General features: G+C 52.6%; 1 protein-coding gene across 2 annotated transcripts; it reads left to right on the top strand.

Moving 5' to 3' along the window:
* The first annotated feature begins 11,904 nt into the window (after positions 1–11,904).
* LOC139155582 (uncharacterized) lies at positions 11,905–17,551 on the top strand. 2 transcript variants are annotated; one of them, XM_070730774.1, is made up of 3 exons: positions 11,905–14,427; positions 14,652–14,768; positions 15,674–17,551. In XM_070730774.1, the coding sequence occupies exons 1-3, from the start codon at positions 12,996–12,998 to the stop codon at positions 16,273–16,275; spliced, it is 2,151 nt and encodes a 716-aa protein (XP_070586875.1). In that variant the 5' UTR covers positions 11,905–12,995; the 3' UTR covers positions 16,276–17,551. The 2 variants fall into 2 exon arrangements, with proteins under 2 accessions (XP_070586875.1, XP_070586874.1); XM_070730773.1 differs by having other exon boundaries at positions 14,652–15,759.
* Positions 17,552–18,960: the final 1,409 nt, after the last annotated feature.

Here is an 18,960-nt window from a genome sequence, read left to right as displayed (position 1 = left end):
ACAACAACAACAGCTACATTTCTACACCTTCTTCCTTACTATATTAGTGAAACCCCAAGCATTAAAAAATCTGTAGTTCCCCAATAGCCTTGGTATTGTTGTTGTTGTTGTTGCTATTATTATTATTATTATTATTATTATTATTATTATTATTTATTAGATTTGTACGCCGCCCCTCTCCGTAGACTCGGGGCGGCTATTATGATATTAAATGGAGATTCTGAAAAGCATTTATTTGATGATTGATCTTGGAACTCACTACCGGACTCAATTGTGTCAACCCCTAACCCCCAACACTTCTCCCTTAGACTCTCCACGATTGACCTCTCCAGGTTCCTAAGAGGCCAGTAAGGGGCGTATATAAGTGCACTGATGTGCCTTTCGTCCCCTGTCCAATTGTCTTTCCTTTTTTTCACCTATCTTATATATTCTCTTCCTTTCATATATCCTCTCCTCTAAGTTCACCTTCACCCTCTTTTTATATTATCACATGTCTATTTTCTTCCTATGTATTTATGTATTGGACAAATGAATAAATAAATAAATGATGGCTTGTCCTATCATGATTTATGGGGGTGGTGGTGGTTCAGGTGAGCCACCAATACAAACAAACCTCCAGTTTGAATTACATTTTTTTAAAGGTATAAATTAGAATAGCCTCCCCTCTTCCTTCCCTCCAAATAATCCCAAGGTTTAAAAGAAAGGAATAGAAAAGAAACTCTTTGCAAAGCTAAAGGAAGCCAGAGGGAAAGCAAAGCCTGCAAAAAATAGATGATATTTTCAACTGGAAATTGGAAACTGTCACTCCTGGTGGGCGGCTACATTGCTATTCCTATGTAAAGCACACTGAAGCGGTATATAAGTCTAAGTGAACATAAGAATATAAGAGCCTAAAAAGAGCCATGCTGAATCAGGCCAAAGCCCATCGAGTCCAGCATTCTGTGTCACACAGTGATCCACCAATTGTCCATAGGGACCTTGAGCAGAAAGAGAAGGCAAGACCCTCCCTTTCCCCTGACCCCCAACAAATGGTACTCAAGGGAATCCTGCCTGCCTCAACCAACATAGAGGTGGCACATGGACATCCATTTCAATAACCACTGATACACTTGGCATCCATGAATCTGTCCTATCCTGCCTTGAAGCTATCAAGGCTGACAGCTGTCACGACCTCTTCTGGACGTGAATTCCATAAACCAACGACCCTCTGGGTGAAGGAATATTTCCCTTGATTTGTCCTCACTTTCTTACCTATGAGCTTAGTCCAAGTATTGTGTGATAGAGAAAAGGATCCACCTTTTCTATCCCATGCATGATTTTATAAACTTTGATCAAGTCACCCCTTAAATGCCGTCTTTCAAGGCTGAAGAGACCAAGGCATTGCAACCCGGTTTCATAAGGGAGGGGCTCCATTTCCATGATCATTCTTGTTGCCCTTTTTTGCACTTTTCGCAGTTCCATTCTATCCTTCTTGAGGTGCAGAGACCAGAACTGTACAAGTGATATTGCAATAGGACAGAAGGGAAAGGGGGGAACATGATCGAAACATTTAAATATGTTAAAGGGTTAAATAAGGTTCAGGAGGGAAGTGTTTTTAATAGGAAAGTGAACACAAGAACAAGGGGGCACAGTCTGAGGTTAGTTGAGGGAAAGATCAGAAGCAACATGAGAAGAAAAATATTTTACTGAAAGAGTAGTAGATGCTTGGAATAAACTTCCAGCAGACGTGGTTGGTAAATCCACAGTGACTGAATTGATACATGCCTGGGATAAACATATATCCATCCTAAGACAAAATACAGCCAATAGTATAAGGGCAGACTAGACAAGAAGGCTGTTGGGGTCTGGATGGGTGTCAACAGACTCAAACTCAACCCTGATAAGACGGAGTGGCTGTGGGTTTTGCCTCCCAGGGACAATTCTATCTGTCCGTCCATCATCCTAGGGGGGGAGTCATTGACCCCCTCAGAGAGGGTCCGCAACTTGGGCGTCCTCATGGATCCACAGCTCACATTAGAGAAACATATTTTAGCTGTGCCGAGGGGGGCGTTTGCCCAGGTTCGCCTGGTGCACCAGTTGCGGCCCTATCTGGACCGGGAGTCACTGCTCACAGTCACTCATGCCCTCATCACCTCGAGGCTCGACTATTGTAATGCTCTCTACATGGGGCTGCCTTGGAAAAGTGTTCGGAAACTTCAGATCATGCAGAATGCAGCTTCGAGAGCAATCATGGGCTTTTCCAAATATGCCCATGTTACACAAACACTCCGCAGTCTGCACTGGTTGCCGATCAATTTCCGGTCACAATTCAAAATGTTGGTTATGACCTATAAAGCCCTTCATGGCACCGTACCAGATTACCTCCGGGACTGCCTTCTGCCGCACGAATCCCAGAGACCAGTTATGTCACAAAGAGTGGGCCTTCTCCGAGTCCCGTCAACTAAACAATGTCGTTTGGTGGGTCCCAGGGGAAGAGCCTTCTCTGTGGCGGCCCCGGCCCTCTGGAACCAGCTACACCAGAGATTAGAATTGCCCCCACCCTCCTCGCCTTTCATAAGGCATGGGGGAACTGAGATATTCCTTCCCCCTAGGCCTTTACAATTTATGCATGGTATGTTTGTGTGTATGTTTGGTTTTATAAATGCCCGGCCAACGGTTTTTAACCGTCGGCCAAAATTGCCTTTGTAAACCGGAAGTTCGGCTTCTGGCAGCGCGCCAATGAGAGCGCGCTGCCGGTTTGCTGAGGCGGGTCCAAAGATCGCCCTATTTAAGGGCGATCTGTATTTGGACCGCATTGCGTTTTAAAGCGAACAACCTGCTTTTTGAGTGCAGGCTGTTCGCGGACGGGGACCAGCAGCGGCGGATCGCTTCTTCTGAGGAGGAACGGGGCCTACCGAGGCCTCGTCAGGCTTGCCGGGTCAGGGGCTTGCGGGCCTCTGAGTCATTTTCTTTACTTACTTTGCTCTTTTCCCAACGGAGTGTAGGGCAGCCTACTCTCCAGGGGGGTGGGGGTAGATCGCGGCGGGGCCCGGAGGCCTTGCCCGGTAGGCAGTTTAGCCGATTCAGAGGCTTTGCCTCTGAGTCCTTAGCTTATAATTTTGGTTTTTATTAAGGTTGAATTTTTGGTTAATTTGGCTTGGAAAGGTTTTGGTGCCCCGGGGTACAGGGTTTTAGGGTAGGCCCCTCCCCCGGGGGGAAAGCTAACCCACCCACCCCAGCCTCGAACCCTCCCCCCCGATACCCCCCCTTTCCCCCCATTGGGGCTTTTTGTCAAGGGAGGGGTAGGGTTTTAAGGGTTAGACAGCTCCCCCAATTTTATTTGAGGTCATAGGGGTTTGAGTACTGTGAGGCCTGGTGGGCCTTGTTCGGGTGTAGTGGGATTAGGTAGTGTGACCTAGTGGTTCACTACGGTCCAAAAGGCCTCCAGTAAGGGGCCACACCTAGAGGTAGGCTTTGGGGCTTCCCTTTGGTGGGTTTGCCCAGGATTTTAGGACCTCAGGACCTCCCATCCGGGTGGCTGGGGGGAGTAGGCCCAAAATTTTGGGCTTACTACTTGAAGTTAGCTGGAGTTGGGGGGCCTGCTTGGTATGGGCCCCAGGAAGCGCATAGCTACTCAGGCCTCGCAGGGCCCTGGCCCTCGGAGGGCCAGGGCCCCCTATTTACAGGCTAGAGAGGTGGGGGTTATAGTTCCTACCCCCCAGGTGCAACCCCCTCCTGCCGCCCGGGCCCCTCAAGGCCCGGAACCTGTTGTCTCGGCTCAATCGTTTTCTGCTCTATTAAATCACCTGGACCACATGGACGCCCGCTGGGAAGCCGCCTTCGGAGCACGCAGTGGATCCAGGCCCTCAGCGGCATTGGGAGCCCCTCCTGTCGCCGGGCATGCGCAAGAAGCTCCGGACCAGAATGACCCTGTGGCACGGGATGCCAGTTCTGCGGCCGGGGCCCTCGGGGCCCCATTGGATGGCAGGGGTGAGTCTCTTTCCATCGCACTCACACCGGTTGTTCAGGGGTTACCCACCTTAACCCCCCCGGCAGGAACGGCTGGCCTGGGCCCTCCTTTGGGGTCCAGCACGCCCATGGTATGCTCCCAGGTTTGGGGTGCGACCGCACAGCCGGCTCCGGTTCCAGCCGGTGCGCCAGTGGTGAGCACGGGGTCTTTTCTTGGCACGACTGGGGTGGCAGGGACCCAGGTAGCCCCCCCCCCGGGGGTGGGTGGATCTGTGGCTGTGCCGGGATTGGCCACCCTCACGGCGGCCGTTTCTTCTGCGAGGTTGGCCAGTACCAGTGTGGCCACCTCGACCGACCCCATGGCGGCCGCCATGGGGGCAGTGCCTGTGGGCCTTCCCTCGACTCCTTTAGGGTACCATTTGCACCCCTCAATTAGAGACAAGATTTGGAGGGGAGAATACAGTGATCCCTCGATCATCGCGAGGGTTCCGTTCCAGGACTCTTCGCGATGATTGATTTTTCGCGAAGTAGCGGTGCGGAAGTAAAAACACCATCTGCGCATGCCGCCTGCCCTTCGCCCGCCGTTGCCAGCTACGCTTCCCAGCTGGGAAGCGGAGCTGGGGTGTCCGCAAGCGTGCGCGCGCCGCCCGCCGTTGCCAGCTCCGCTTCCCAGCTGGGAAGCGCAGCTGGGGTGTCCGCAAGCGCGCGCGCGCCGCCTGCCATTGCCAGTTCCACTTCCCAGCTGGGAAGCGCAGCTGGGGTGTCCCGAAGCGCGCGCGCGCTGCCCGCCATTGCCAGCTCCGCTTCCCAGCTGGGAAGCACAGCTGGGGTGTCCCGAAGCGCGCACGCGCCGCCCGCCCGCCCACGCCGTTGCTGGGAAGCGGAGCTGGGGTTTCCCCGCGCACGTGCCGCCCGCCCGCCCGCCCATGCCATTGCTCGCGCCGTTGCTGGGGTCTTACCGGGGCAAGAGGGGGAAGACCCAGGGAAGCCTCTGCCCGGCGGGGAAACTCCACCATCTACGCATGCGTGGAAGGGCACGCATGCGCAGATGGTGGAGTTTACTTCCGGGTTGAAAACTCGCGATATAGCGTTTCGCAATACTCGAGATCGCGAAACTCGAGGGATCACTGTATATTGGCCACCCTCACAGCGGCCGTTTCTTCTGCGGGGTTGGCCAGTAAAAGCGGCCGCCATGGGGGCAGTGCCTGTGGGCCTTCCCTTGACTCGTTTAGGGTACCATTTGCACCCCTCAATTAGAGACAAGATTTGGAGGGGAGAATATATTGACCTCTACACCCTATTAAATAGGGAAGTTCCCAAAAAGGAGAGGGATGAGGAGGCCCGTACCGATCGGGCCAAAAAGGTCAAGGTACCTAGGTCTTTCAGGTCTTGGCTTTACGCCTTTCTGACCTATGCCACCGTTATCATACAGAAGGAGCCGGGTAGGGCCACGGCGCTCCTTAAGTACATTGACCTCATTGCCATGGCGCGCTTTGAGGTCAAGGGGGATGCCTGGCAGAACTACGACGAGGCATTCCGGATGAGGGTGGCGTATGACCCTTCTCTGCCCTGGGATCGGGAGGTGCCCGATCTATGGCTTCAATCGATCTGCAAGAGCGGGTCGGGTCAAAGAACTGATAGCGGTCATTTAATGGAGGAGGAGCCGGCTGCACCCCACACAGTTGCGGGGCAGGGTGTTCGAACCACCCAGCTTTGTTTTGAGTACAGCGCCAAGGGCTCTTGCGCTCGCTCCTCCTGTAGGTTCCAACATGCCTGCGGGAAGTGCAGGGGTTCCCACGCCACCCACACGTGCCCGCGTCCCGGAAAAAACAGGAACAACAAGGACAAGTCCAGGCCCACCGTTCCTGCGACTCAAGGGCCCCAGTCCGGTCAGGCTTGAGCGCTTGGCTGAACTCTTGCAAGGATATCGCCCACCCGAGAGGGCGGCCGCTATCCTGCAAGGCTTTAGTGAAGGCTTTAGAATTCCGTATCAGGGTCCCCGTAGGGCTTTTATGTCAAAGAATTTGAGGTCCCTTCAAGGTAATGAGGATTTAGTCAGGATCAAGATTTAAAATGAGGTAGACGAAGGGAAGGTCCTGGGCCCCTTTTCCTCCCCTCCCATCCCCAATTTGAGGGTATCACCCTTGGGGTGGTACCCAAGAAAGCCCAAGGTGAATACCGGTTGATTCACCATCTTTCCTTCCCCCGGGGGGAGTCAGTGAACGACTTCATACCGGAGGACTTGTGTTCAGTCCGCTACGCCTCGTTTGACGTGGCATTAGCTATGGTCCGGGCTTGCGGGGTCGGGGCGCTTATGGGCAAGTGCGACATCAAGTCTGCTTTTAGGCTCCTACCCATACATCCCGATGATTTCGATCTCCTGGGTTTCTGCTTTGAGGGAAGTTTTTACCTGGATCGGACTCTCCCCATGGGGTGTTCGATTTTATGTGCTCTCTTTGAGAGCTTTAGCACTTTCCTCGAGTGGGCACTCAGGAGTTGAACTGGATCCAGGTCGGTCATCCACTATTTAGATGACTTCCTGGTGGCAGGCCCGGCGGGCACGCCTCAATGCCAAGCCCTAATGGCGGCATCCGAGGGGCTATGTGCTTACTTAGGGGTGCCCCTAGCGCCAGAGAAAATGGAAGGGCCATCCTCGAGGATGTCCTTCTTGGGTATAGAGCTAGACTCCTCCACGCAGTCTTGCAGACTGCCGGAGGACAAGCTGTTGAAGATAAGGCTCAAACTGGAGGAGGTGTCCAGCCTTAAGAAGGTGACCCTCAAGCAACTCCAGGAGCTTACAGGGCTGCTTAACTTCGCATGCCGGGTAATTGCTCCCGGTAGGGCGTTTTTACGCAGACTGTATTCCTCCATGCAGGGTTTGAGCTCGCCCCATCACCATGTGCGGCTCAATGTTGGGGCCAGAGAAGACTTGCAGGTAAGGCAGACTTTCCTGGCCCACTTTAATGGGATTTCCTTCTGGCGGCAAGATTTGCTTCTCCAAGCAGACTTGCAATTACACTCTGACGCCTCGGGTTCCCTTGGCTTCGGGGTGATGCTAGGAGGTAAGTGGTGCCACTCAACATGGCCGGCCGAGTGGGCAGTGGCCGGTATCGGGAGGGATCTTACATTTCTAGAATTTTTTCCCTTAGTGGTGGCGGTTGAACTGTGGGGAAGTCAGCTCGCCAATCGGTTGGTTCATTTCTGGTGTGACAACTTGGCGGTTGTCCACGTGGTAAATTCTTTGTCTTCAAAGAACGAGAGGGTATTGCACCTGGTCCATTTTTTCGTCAGTAGAGCCTTGGCTCTGAACGCACTGTTTTTGGCACGCCATGTGCCGGGGTTAGAGAACGGTGCGGCGGACGCTTTATCCCGTGGACAGTTTGCCAGGTTCCGGGCATTGGCGCCCTGGGCACAGAGCACACCAGAACAGATGCCAGGACACTTAGGGAGCCTGGCGGGGCTGCAGAACCTTGGAGGCAAGAAGCAAATCGGGCCATTGGGCTGTCGATAGCTCCAAGCACCCGGGCTGCGTACCTCAGGTCAGGTAAGGAATTTATGGAGTTCAGGGTTAGTAAGGGCTATAGACAGATTTGGCCCATACCGGTCGACCAGTTGTTGGAGCACTGCGTGCTGTTACACCAATGTGGTCTGAACGTGAAAACCATTAGGGGCAAGTTGGCAGGTCTGGCGTTCATCGCCAAAGCTCAAGGGTTCCCTGACACGTGTAGTGACTTTCGGGTTAGGAGAATGTTAGAAGGGTGGTCCCGGGAACGGCCGCCACCAGCGGCTGATGCCCGGCAGCCCTTATCCATATCACAGCTGTCGGCCTTAAGCCACACGTGGCTCAGGTTGTGCACTTCACACTATGAAGCCTGCCTTTTCCATGTGACAGTGACTACACTCTTTTTCGGGGCTTTCCGGGTGAGCGAAGTTCGGGCCAATTCTGTTCGGGACATTAGCATGCGCGCGCTCCAGTGGAGCGACGTACAGCTACGACCTAGTGGGGTCTCCATGTGCCTGCGACAGTCCAAGACGGACCAGCATGGTCACGGTGTGGAGATTGCTTTAGCACCAACAACGGATGGTGCCGTTTGCCCGGTGGCGGCTTTAGCCGCCTTTCGTGCTTGTTGTGGGGAAACCCCGGGATATTTCTTTTGTCACTGTAATGGGGTCCCCTTGACTAAGTACCAATTCTGGGCTGTTACTAGTCGAGCGGCTTGTCGGTGAGCATCCAGGCTCGCGAAGACGTTCAGGCCATCGCAGCCGCGTATCCAGGCACATGCATAGTGTGGTCTGAGATTCTTCCCAGACTCGTCTGGCGGGATGCTGTTTCACCCAAAGCCGTTAACACGGCCAGGTTGAGGGTCAACCAGGCCATCGGGAAGGTGGTTAGGGAGTTAGGGGTGTGTGTAGTGAAGCATCCCCTTATAAAATTTAGAATCCCCTGGCTCTACCGAGCCGACGGAGTTCACCTATCAGATGAGGGGAACGCCATTTTCCTGTCGGACCTGCAGAGGTGCCTCCAGGAATTAGTTTAGGAGGCTGGGGGGGTCGGGGGGGGCAAGATTGAGATCTGACCCCCCCCCCTCCGTGGCAGGTTTGGGGCGGAAATGGGCAATTAGAAGCAACTGCCCATGCTCCTTTCGGGCATCCTTAAAGGGTGATGGACCGCCTCTCTCCAGGAACTAGAGGTTCGAGCAACGTCAGGGATTGGAGAGAGGATGTCCATGGGAATCACCGGATCCAATGTCCCATGGGGATTGGAGGGTGATCTCCTCCCACACGCAGGGGCGTGGCCAAGGAATTTTATGGTAGGAATTTCCGCCCTGTTAGTTTTGGCTCTGCAGGTCCTTAGTTTGTTTTGAATTAAATATTCAAATTTATTTATTCAGATTTATTTAAAGTTATTTAAAGTTATTTAAATATGTTAATTAATAAATGACTCTTAATTAATCCACAATCCATGTCTCAGCCTCTTTACTCCGCCTCCGGGAGCAAATGCCCAGCCAACGGTTTTTAACCGTCGGCCGAAATTGCCTCAGGGGCGGGGGCGACGGTGAATCAGCTCTTTCAAGCTGCGAACTTCCGGGTTCTTTGGAAACCGGAAGTTCGGCTTCTGGCAGCGCGCCAATGAGAGCGCGCTGCCGGTTCGCTGAGGCGGGTCCAAAGATCGCCCTATTTAAGGGCGATCTGTATTTGGACCACATTGTGTTTTAAAGCGAACACCCGGCCACCCTCCGCTATCAACAGTGTGTCCAAGGAGGTTGCCTCGGGGCCGAATAGGAATTTTTTGCGGCCTCCCCTTTAGAGGCGGCCGTTTTTTCGCCTATTCCACACTGACAGGTGCTGATTGGATTGGTTAGGGGGTGTGGTGCATTTAGATGATAAATAGGCCTCCCTTTGGTCATTGGGGTTTGGCAGGTTTGGGGCGGAAATGGGCAATTAGAAGCAACTGCGCATGCTCCTTTCGGGCATCCTTATAGGGTGATGGACCGCCTCTCTCCAGGAACTAGAGGTTCGAGCAACGTCGGGGATTGGAGAGAGGATGTCCATGGGAATCAACGGATCCAATGTCCCATGGGGATTGGAGGGTGATCTCCTCCCACAAGCAGGGGCGTGGCTAGGATCCAGGTGAAGGTGGTACCTTCACCTGGTTCAGCAAGGAGTTATTGCCCAATGTTGCCAAAGAATGTTATGGGAGGAATTTCCGCCCCGTTAGTTTTGGCTCTGCAGGTCCTTAGTTTGTTTTGAATTAAATATTCAAATTTATTTATTCAGATTTATTTAAAGTTATTTAAAGTTATTTAAATATGTTAAATAAAAAACCCTGCTGTTCTGTTCGGGTCGTATTTGACCCGAAGCCAAGTTTGAGTCCCTGTAAAAAATTTTCCCTGCATATCTGAAACTTGAAATTTCATGACTTTTCATCATTTCAGGGGTTCTCTCTATGAGAATTTTTTTTGGGGGGTGGGGGGCTTAGTTTTTGCTGGGCAAAAAAAGTTCCTAATGTTATGTTCGGGTCACATACGACCCGGACCGAAAACACTTCATTTGAAGTGCTTATGTTTGGTCAATTTGAAAACTTTTTTCACTTGGAAAGTAGTCTGAACATTTCTGCACACAATGATATGAAAATTGAAATGAAAAAATTAATCCTTATTGGTTTATTTTGCACATAAATGTGCCGCCCCCCCCCGTTTTTGTGAATTTTTTTCAATTTATGGATAGTTTTGCTTGCAAAATCCATTCTATTTTACTGGAGTTGGTGTGGGATTGGTAGCTTGAACATTTCTGAATATTAGAAAAATATAAAGGAACTTGAAAAAATGATTCTTACTGGTTTTTTAACATCAGAAATAAGGCCTCCCCCCCCCCTCGGCTGCTTGCAATCATTTTCACTATTTATTTTTTTATGCTCCAAATCCGAAATATTCTTTAAAATCTTAGGCATTCATTTACTCAATTTAACAATGCTGATCATCAAAAAATATTTTTGGGGTGGTGGCTAATTGTTTTCTGGGCAAAAAAAAATCATAACTTCAAATCTGTTTCTGTTCGTATATGACCGGACCAAAAATATTTTTTTTAGGTACTTGAATTTAATCTTTTTGAAAACCCTTTCAACTGGAAAACTAGTTTGAACATTTATGAACATAATGATATGAAAATTGAACTGGAAAAATTGAGACTTATATTTTTATTTTGATCAAAAAGCCTCTCCCCCCATCCTTTCTGAATTTCGTGTCAATTTATATTTTTTAAGGCTACAAATCCCTAAGGAATTTTCCCCCAAAAGGTTTGATATACTAAATTGAACATTTCTGAACATATGAAAAATATAAATGAACTGAAAAAGTGGTTCTTATTGGTTTATTTTTGCCACAAAAGGGCCACCCCCCCCCGGCCTTGCTGTGTGCCATTATTGTCACTGTTTATACATATTTGTGTATAAATATTTGGAATATCCTTTTGAAAATCAACCACATTGTAGCCAGATAATGCCGCCGGCGACTTACCAGCCGGCGTGGAGTTGCGGTGCGGGCCGGGGAAGGAGGCCGCCATCTTGGGGGCGGAGCCTGCGGCCCCTCGTCATCCCAAGGGGCCGCAGTGACGAAGTTTGGTGGCGCTGGCCACCCATTGGCCGGGCGAGGGTGGGGCAGCCCTATAAAAGGGGCTGCCTTGTTGCGCAGTTCCTCTCGCCCGGCAGTTTGGAAACGGCCCTGCTGCTGTTCGGAAGGCGCGGCTGGGCCCGAAAGGAGGAATCGTTGCGTGGGCGGCCTTGGGCGAGAGAGTGACGTCTCGGAGCGAGCGCGGCTAGGCCCAGAGGCCGAAGAGGACTTCCTCGGCAGCAGGGGGAGGCTCAGGCCGCAGGGACACCGGCGGTGCCAGCGCGGCTAGGCCCGGAGGCCCGAGCAGCCACGTGGGCGGCATCAGGAGGCCCAGGCCGACAGCGCCAGAGGCACCGGCCTTTCATCGGGCCTCTTCTGGTTTGGAGTCGGGTTTTTTGCTGGTCATGGCGAGGGGCAGCAGGGCTAAGGTGGCGGTACGGCGGCGGGCAGCGGGGGGGCAGGCCGGCGCTCAGGACACCCCCCCCATGGAGCCCCGCCGCTCGGGAAGGAAGAGGGCCCCCAAAAGGACCTGGGGGGAGGCCTCTGGGGCTGAACAGGCCACTAGGCCGGGCAGGGAAGGCAGCTCCAGGGGGGAGGAGAACAGCAGGGGGCGGGCCGCAAGGCGCCCGGGGGTGACCCCTAGGGCAACGGGCCACCGCTAGGGGAGGGCCCCACCCCGGGGGCCACGTGGCAGCATGTGGGAGTTTTCCGGGGAGGGGGACCCCAGCCCATTTGAAACAAGTGGGTCTGATGAGGGGTCCCCCACGGTGCAGGCGGTGAGGAACGAGGGTGCAGGGGAGGAGTCAGTGTCTGTGTCTTCACACCTTCTTTCTGCCTTGCTAGAGAAGTTGGATGAGGGGCCAAGGAAGAGGGGCCGGCCCCGGCGCGAGGACACCAGGGGTGCCACGAGCGCTGAGGGGACCCGAAGCTCCTCGGATTCGGAGGAAAGGTCCCAGAGGGTGAGATCTGACCGGCGCGCTAAGAAACGGCGCAAGAGGAGACGTGGAAGCAGGGCGGCTTCTGCCTCGGAGGAGGCTGACGAGGACTCTTCACAGTGGGGTGAGTGCCTGGTGCCCAGGCATCGTTGGTCCCGGCCACGGGGACCGCGAGGCAGGGTACAGGCGGTTAAACGCAAGTCACATAAGTTACATAACACATGGCGTTCGCGCACGGCAGCCCAGGTATGGGGGAGGGGCAGAAAACGTGGGATAACAAAGAGGGGCAGGAGGAGGAGGGACCCCTCGAAGGATAGCTCGGAGTCCACAACCACGGAATCCACTGATACCTCCACCGTTGACAGCGACAACCCTTTTGCCCCTGGCCTTCCTGACACTCCGCTTAGCATACATATGTCAGGGGCCCTTAAGCGAAAGATTTGGCGCGGGGCTTATGTTGATATATTTAAGATTCTATTGCCGAAAGAATCTAAGAAGGGCAAGGACAAGGACGGTAAGAAGGGGGCTGGTGAGTCAAAGGACGCCAAGATGGATAAGGGAATTTTATCATGGGCATACGCCTTCCTGGCATATCATTCTGTTGTCGTCGAGGATGACGTACATAAGACTCACGAGCTTATATTATATATGAATATGATATTACGGGCTTACCAGGAGTTTGGTGGGGAGGCGTGGAAGCAATATGACGAGGATTTTAGGAGGTTCGCCGCACACAATAGGCACTGGCCGTGGGACATGCGGCACAACGATTTATGGCTTCAAGCCACGCAGCAACCCGCCACTCCGGCCAGCGGGCGGACGCCTACTGGCCACTTGCTGCTGACACAGGGAAAGGAGGCTACCCTTCCCCGCCCGGGGGCGGGCTCGGGGACCCAGGGCTCGGCGCAGCGTGGTACCACCAGTTCGCCCTTTCGGATCCCGCCGTACTGTTACGAGTACGGCGCCAGGGGAGCCTGTGCCAGGCCAGTTTGTCGTTTCCGCCATGCCTGCGCATTGTGTAATGGCAGACATCCAACATCAGCCTGCTATAGGGGCAGGGGGGGAGGCGGCAACAAGGCAGCTGGGGGCCCTGCTAAGCCCCAGGTGGCTGGAGCTCAGGGTAAGGGGGCCAACCCCCATTAAATTGGATAGGTTAAGAGACATGCTTAGGGGTTTTCACCCTAAGAAAGGTGCCGAGTTCTTGGTTACAGGTTTTTCGGAGGGTTTTAGGATTCCGTACAAAGGGCCTAGGATCGCTTGCCTGGCTAACAATCTGAAATCGGTTGTTGGGATGGAGCACGTGGTACGGGAAAAAATTATGAAGGAGGTGCGGGAGGGCCGGGTACTGGGCCCCTTTACGGAGCCGCCCCTGCCTTCTCTGCAAGTATCCCCCCTAGGAGTAGTGCCCAAGCGAGCAGCGGGGGAGTTCCGGCTTATTCACCATCTGTCTTTCCCCCCGGGTAACTCGGTTAACGACCATATTCCGGACGACCTGTGCTCGGTGCGCTACACCTCCTTTGATACGGCGGTCTCGGTGGTTCGAGAGTGCGGACCGGGGGCCCTGATGGGTAAGTGCGATATCAAGTCGGCCTTCCGGCTCTTGCCGATTCACCCCGAGGATTTCGACCTTTTAGGTTTCCAGTTCGAGGGGGGGTTTTTTGTTGATCGGGCCCTGCCGATGGGTTGTTCAGTTTCATGTTCATTGTTCGAAAAGTTCAGTTCCTTCCTAGAATGGGCCCACGTGAAGAGTTCAGGAATTCGGTCAGTTGTCCATTATTTAGATGATTTTCTCTTCGCAGGGCCGGCTGGCTCTGACGAATGCCAGCGTGGAATGGCAGGTTTTCAGGGGTTGTGCGGAGATCTCGGAGTGCCTCTGGCGCACGAGAAGACCGAGGGGCCCACGACTAGGCTCACATTCCTGGGCATTGAAGTGGACTCGGTTGCCCAGACTTGCAGACTCCCGGAAGACAAACTAGTGAGGCTTCGGGACACGGTCAGGGTAGTTAGGGCCGCCAGAAGGGTGACCCTTAGGCAGGTGCAGGAGTTGGCGGGGCTGTTGAACTTCGCTTGTAGAGTAATAGCGCCAGGTAGGGCGTTCATGTTTAGGCTTTACCAGGCCACGGTCGGTCTCACCAAGCCGCACCACAGAATCCGTTTGACGGCTAGTGTGCGGAAGGACCTGGGGGTGTGGCAGGATTTTTTACATACGTATAACGGGGTCTCCTTCTGGAGACAGGACATGCTACTAAAAGGCGATTTCCAGGTGAAATCTGACGCAGCCGGGGCAGTTGGTTTCGGTGTGGTCTGGAAGGACAAATGGTTTAGGGCGGACTGGCCTCAGGAGTGGCAGGGCACCGCGGTGTGCAGGGACTTGACATTCTTGGAGCTGTTCCCAATTGTCGTGGCTATCGAGCTATGGTCCACCAGCTTCACCGGTAAGACCATACATTTTTGGTGTGACAACATGGCTGTGGTGCATGTGGTCAACACCCTCTCTTCCAAAAATGAGAGGGTGATGGGCCTGGTGCGTCACATGGTGGTTAGGTGCCTGGCCCGGAACATGCTTTTCCGGGCACACCATGTCCCTGGAATCAGGAACGGTGTAGCGGACGCTTTGTCAAGGGGGCAGTTGGCTAGGTTCCGGCTGCTTGCCCCACAGGCCGCGGAACAACCGGAGGCACACCCCCCGCACCTGTGGCAGATTGGAGGGCCGACGTGAACAGGGCAATCGACCTGTCCATAGCAGCAAGCACCAGGAGGTCGTACCAGCGGGCAGGTAGGGAATTTTGGGCTTTTCGTCATGATAGGAGATACGATCAGCTTTGGCCGGCCCCGGTGGAGCACCTGCTGGAGTTTTGTTCTCTTAGTAAACGCCAGGGGTTGTCAGCCCGCACAATTCGGGGCAAGCTGGCGGGCCTGGCCTTCATAGCCAAGTCCAGGGGTTTCTCAGACAACACAGGTGACTTCAGGATTAGAAAGGCGCTGGAGGGGTGGCTCAGGGAGAAGGGCCCGCCCCAGGGTGATAGGAGACGCCCCCTCAAGTTAGCTCACCTACGGGGTTTGAGTGACTTGTGGGACAAGCTGTGTCACACCCAGTACGAGGCAGCCCTTTACCGCACTGTCGCGGTTACGTTGTTTTTTGGTGCGTTCCGTATAAGCGAGGTTTTGGCGGCGTCCAAGTCCGACCACTCTGGCCGTGCCCTTACAGCTAGGGACATTCGTTTCCGGCGGGGCGCAGTTTTCCTTCGTCTGCGCTTCTCCAAAACGGACCAGAGGGGCCGGGGCGTGACGGTCCAGCTTTCCAGGACTAACCAGAAGAAGGTGTGCCCCGTGGGGGCAATCTCAGCGTATTGGGGCGCCCGAGGAAGTTACCCCGGCCCGCTTTTCTGCCATGCATCCGGGGATCCTCTCACTAGGTACCAGTTCTGGGCTGTGACAACTAAGGCCCTGGCCCGGATGGGCCTGGACCCCAAGCTTTATGGGACACACTCTTTCAGGATTGGCGCAGCTTCTTTTGCAGCCGAAGTTGGTTTCAGCCCGCCAGACATTCGTGCGGTGGGCCGTTGGCGTTCTACGGCCTTCCGGGCCTACATTCGGCCTTAGGTGAGTGGGGCGGGACGGGGCGCGGCCCTGGTGGCCGATTCTAACGCTACTTTGTTTTCTCCCCCCCCCTCTTTTTAGATGACGTGCAGGGGGCCTGTAGAGTCCTGATCTGTGGCCACAGCATGGTATACTGGGCCGAGCGGCGGGCCCAGGAGACAACGCCAGGCACGCAGCTGCAGCTTGACCGGCATGTTAGGGTGCAATGGCTGGGTCGCAGAGGCCTACGTTGGTTGGAGTTGCTTCCCTTGCTGTTCAACAGCGGGAAGGTGCTGGGGGTGCCGGGATGGTTGGTCTTACATGTGGGAGGTAATGACCTAGGTGCTATTACGGGCGTTGACTTGCTGTGGCACATCTGGGATGGTTTGCAGTTTATCTGGCAGCGGTGGCCGGACACCCGCATCTTGTGGTCTAACATCTTGCCACGAAGGGTCTGGAGGCAGGCTAGAAATCCCAGGGCGGTTGATAGGGCTAGAAAGAGGGTCAATAGAGCAGTACGGAAATGGTTATTCCGTGAGGGGGGTGGAGTGATAGACCACCCCGACATTAGGGCATCCCTTACGGAATTATATAGGCAGGACGGTGTACATCTGTCAGACAAAGGAAACGACAAATTTTTAGCGGACCTGCAGAGGTGCCTGCACATTCATGTGCAGGGGGGGGGAGCAGGGGGAATAAATTAAAATTTCACACCCTGCTGTGGCCGATAGGGGGCGGAAATGGGCGTAAGCAGCAACGGTGATCTCCTTTAGGGGCACCTCTACTGAGGTGGAGGGGGGATCTCCCTCTCGGATTACAAGGCTCGACCGGCCCGGGTTCGGTGAGGGGGGTTTCTCCCGTGGCTCGCTGCATGGATTTTATCAGTGACCAGTGGCGAGCCATCCCACACGCCGTGGGGGCGTAGCCAGGGGCAGGGCGCAGGTGTAATTTTACCATGACCCTGCCCCAGGCATGGAGCTTTCGCCCAAGAGTTGCTCAGTTGAGTTTGTTAAAGTTAACTCCGCCCCCATTTGATTTTATGCACCACTGCAGGTCACGTGGGCTTATTTGGTTAAATAGTTAATTAAGTTGAGTTAATAAAAGTGACCCTATTTATACCCACACATTGTTGTGCGACTGTTACTCCGCCTGCGCCGCAATGCCGCCGGCGACTTACCAGCCGGCGCGGAGTTGCGGTGCGGGCCGGGGAAGGAGGCCGCCATCTTGGGGGCGGAGCCTGCGGCCCCTCGTCATCCCAAGGGGCCGCAGTGACGAAGTTTGGTGGCGCTGGCCACCCATTGGCCGGGCGAGGGTGGGGCAGCCCTATAAAAGGGGCTGCCTTGTTGCGCAGTTCCTCTCGCCCGGCAGTTTGGAGACACCCGCCCACCCTCCCTCTGCTACAGGGTACATATGATGGGTCGCCCTCGGTGGGGCCGAGTAGGAATTTTTTGCAACCACAGCAAATTGGCTCAGCTCTGGTTGTTTTTTTGCCTGCTCTACTCTGTACGTTGGAGTTGTGGTTAGGGGGTGTTCTCACCAACTAGTGCCCCCCCCTCAAGGTCACTAGGGGGGGGAGGGTTGGCCGATAGGGGGCGGAAATGGGCGTAAGCAGCAACGGTGATCTCCTTTAGGGGCACCTCTACTGAGGTGGAGGGGGGATCTCCCTCTCGGATTACAAGGCTCGACCGGCCCGGGTTCGGTGAGGGGGGTTTCTCCCGTGGCTCGCTGCATGGATTTTATCAGTGACCAGTGGCGAGCCATCCCACACGCCGTGGGGGCGTAGCCAGGGGCAGGGCGCAGGTGTAATTTTACCATGACCCTGCCCCAGGCATGGAGCTTTCGCCCAAGAGTTGCTCAGTTGAGTTTGTTAAAGTTAACTCCGCCCCCATTTGATTTTATGCACCACTGCAGGTCACGTGGGCTTATTTGGTTAAATAGTTAATTAAGTTGAGTTAATAAAAGTGACCCTATTTATACCCACACATTGTTGTCCGACTGTTACTCCGCCTGCGCCGCAACTAATTTTATGAAAGAAATCCATTTTACTAAAAAAAAGTATGTAAGTTTGAAATTAACAGCATAATTTTTATATAAATTGAAATAAATTTATATGCAAAATAAACCAATTTGCATCAATTTTTCCAGTTCAATTTTCATATCATTATGTTCAGAAATGTTCAAGCTACAAATCCCACACCAACTTTAGCAAAATAGAATGCATTCTGCTAGCAAAACTATCCATAAAGTAAAGACTATTTCACAAAAATGGGGGGGAGGCACATTTATGTGCAAAATAAACCAATAAGGATTAATTTTTTCAGTTCAATTTTCATATCATTGTCTGCAGAAATGTTCAAGCTACCAATCCCACACCAACTTTAGTAAAATAGAATGGATTTTGCAAGCAAAACTATCCATAAATTGAAAAAAATTCACAAAAACGGGGGGGGGGGGCACATTTATGTGCAAAATAAACCAATAAGGATTAATTTTTTCATTTCAATTTTCATATCATTGTGTGCAGAAATGTTCAGACTACTTTCCTAGTGAAAAAAGTTTTCAAATTGACCAAACATAAGCACTTCAAATGAAGTATTTTCTGTCCGGGTCGTATGTGTCCCGAACATAACATTAGGAACTTTTTTCGAACAGAACAGCAGGGTTTTAATGAATGACTCTTAATTAATCCACAATCCATGTCTCAGCGTCTTTACTCCGCCTCCGGGGGCAATAAGGGTTTTTAGTTGTTTTAGTATTGGATTGTTACATGCTGTTGTTATCATTGTTGTTAGCCGCCCCGAGTCTACGGAGAGGGGCGGCATACAAATCCAATAATAATAATAATAATAATAATAATAATAATAATAATAATAATAATAATGACTTTTTCTGCTGTCAGTCTTTTATGTTTCTATGTTTCTTCAATATTGTCACTTCCTGCAGGTAAAAAAATCATGGTAGCAGCAGGAATCAGTTGTCATTTCAAGTGAAAATATAAAGATTTCTGTCATTATTTCACATGAAACCATAAAGATTTCAGTTGTCATTGCAAATGAAACCATACAGATTTCATTTATTATTTCAAATGAAAACACAAAGATTTCCATTGTCTTTTCAAGTGAAACCATAAAGACTTCATTTATTTTACTGAAAGAGTAGTAGATGCTTGGAATAAACTTCCAGCAGATGTGGTTGGTAAATCCACAGTGACTGAATTGAAAAATGCCTGGGATAAACATCCATCCATCCTAAGATAAAATACAGTATAAGTATAAGGGCAGACTAGATGGACCACGAGGTCTTTTTCTGCCGTCAGTCTTCTATGTTTCTATGTTTCTTCAATATTGTCACTTCCTGCAGGTAAAAAAATCATGGTAGCATCAGGAATT

The sequence above is a fragment of the Erythrolamprus reginae genome, unplaced genomic scaffold (assembly GCF_031021105.1).
Source record: "Erythrolamprus reginae isolate rEryReg1 unplaced genomic scaffold, rEryReg1.hap1 H_30, whole genome shotgun sequence".
Lineage (NCBI taxonomy): Eukaryota > Metazoa > Chordata > Lepidosauria > Squamata > Dipsadidae > Erythrolamprus > Erythrolamprus reginae.
Note: the sequence above shows the minus strand (reverse complement) of the source record. Positions and strands in the feature narration are given on the sequence as shown.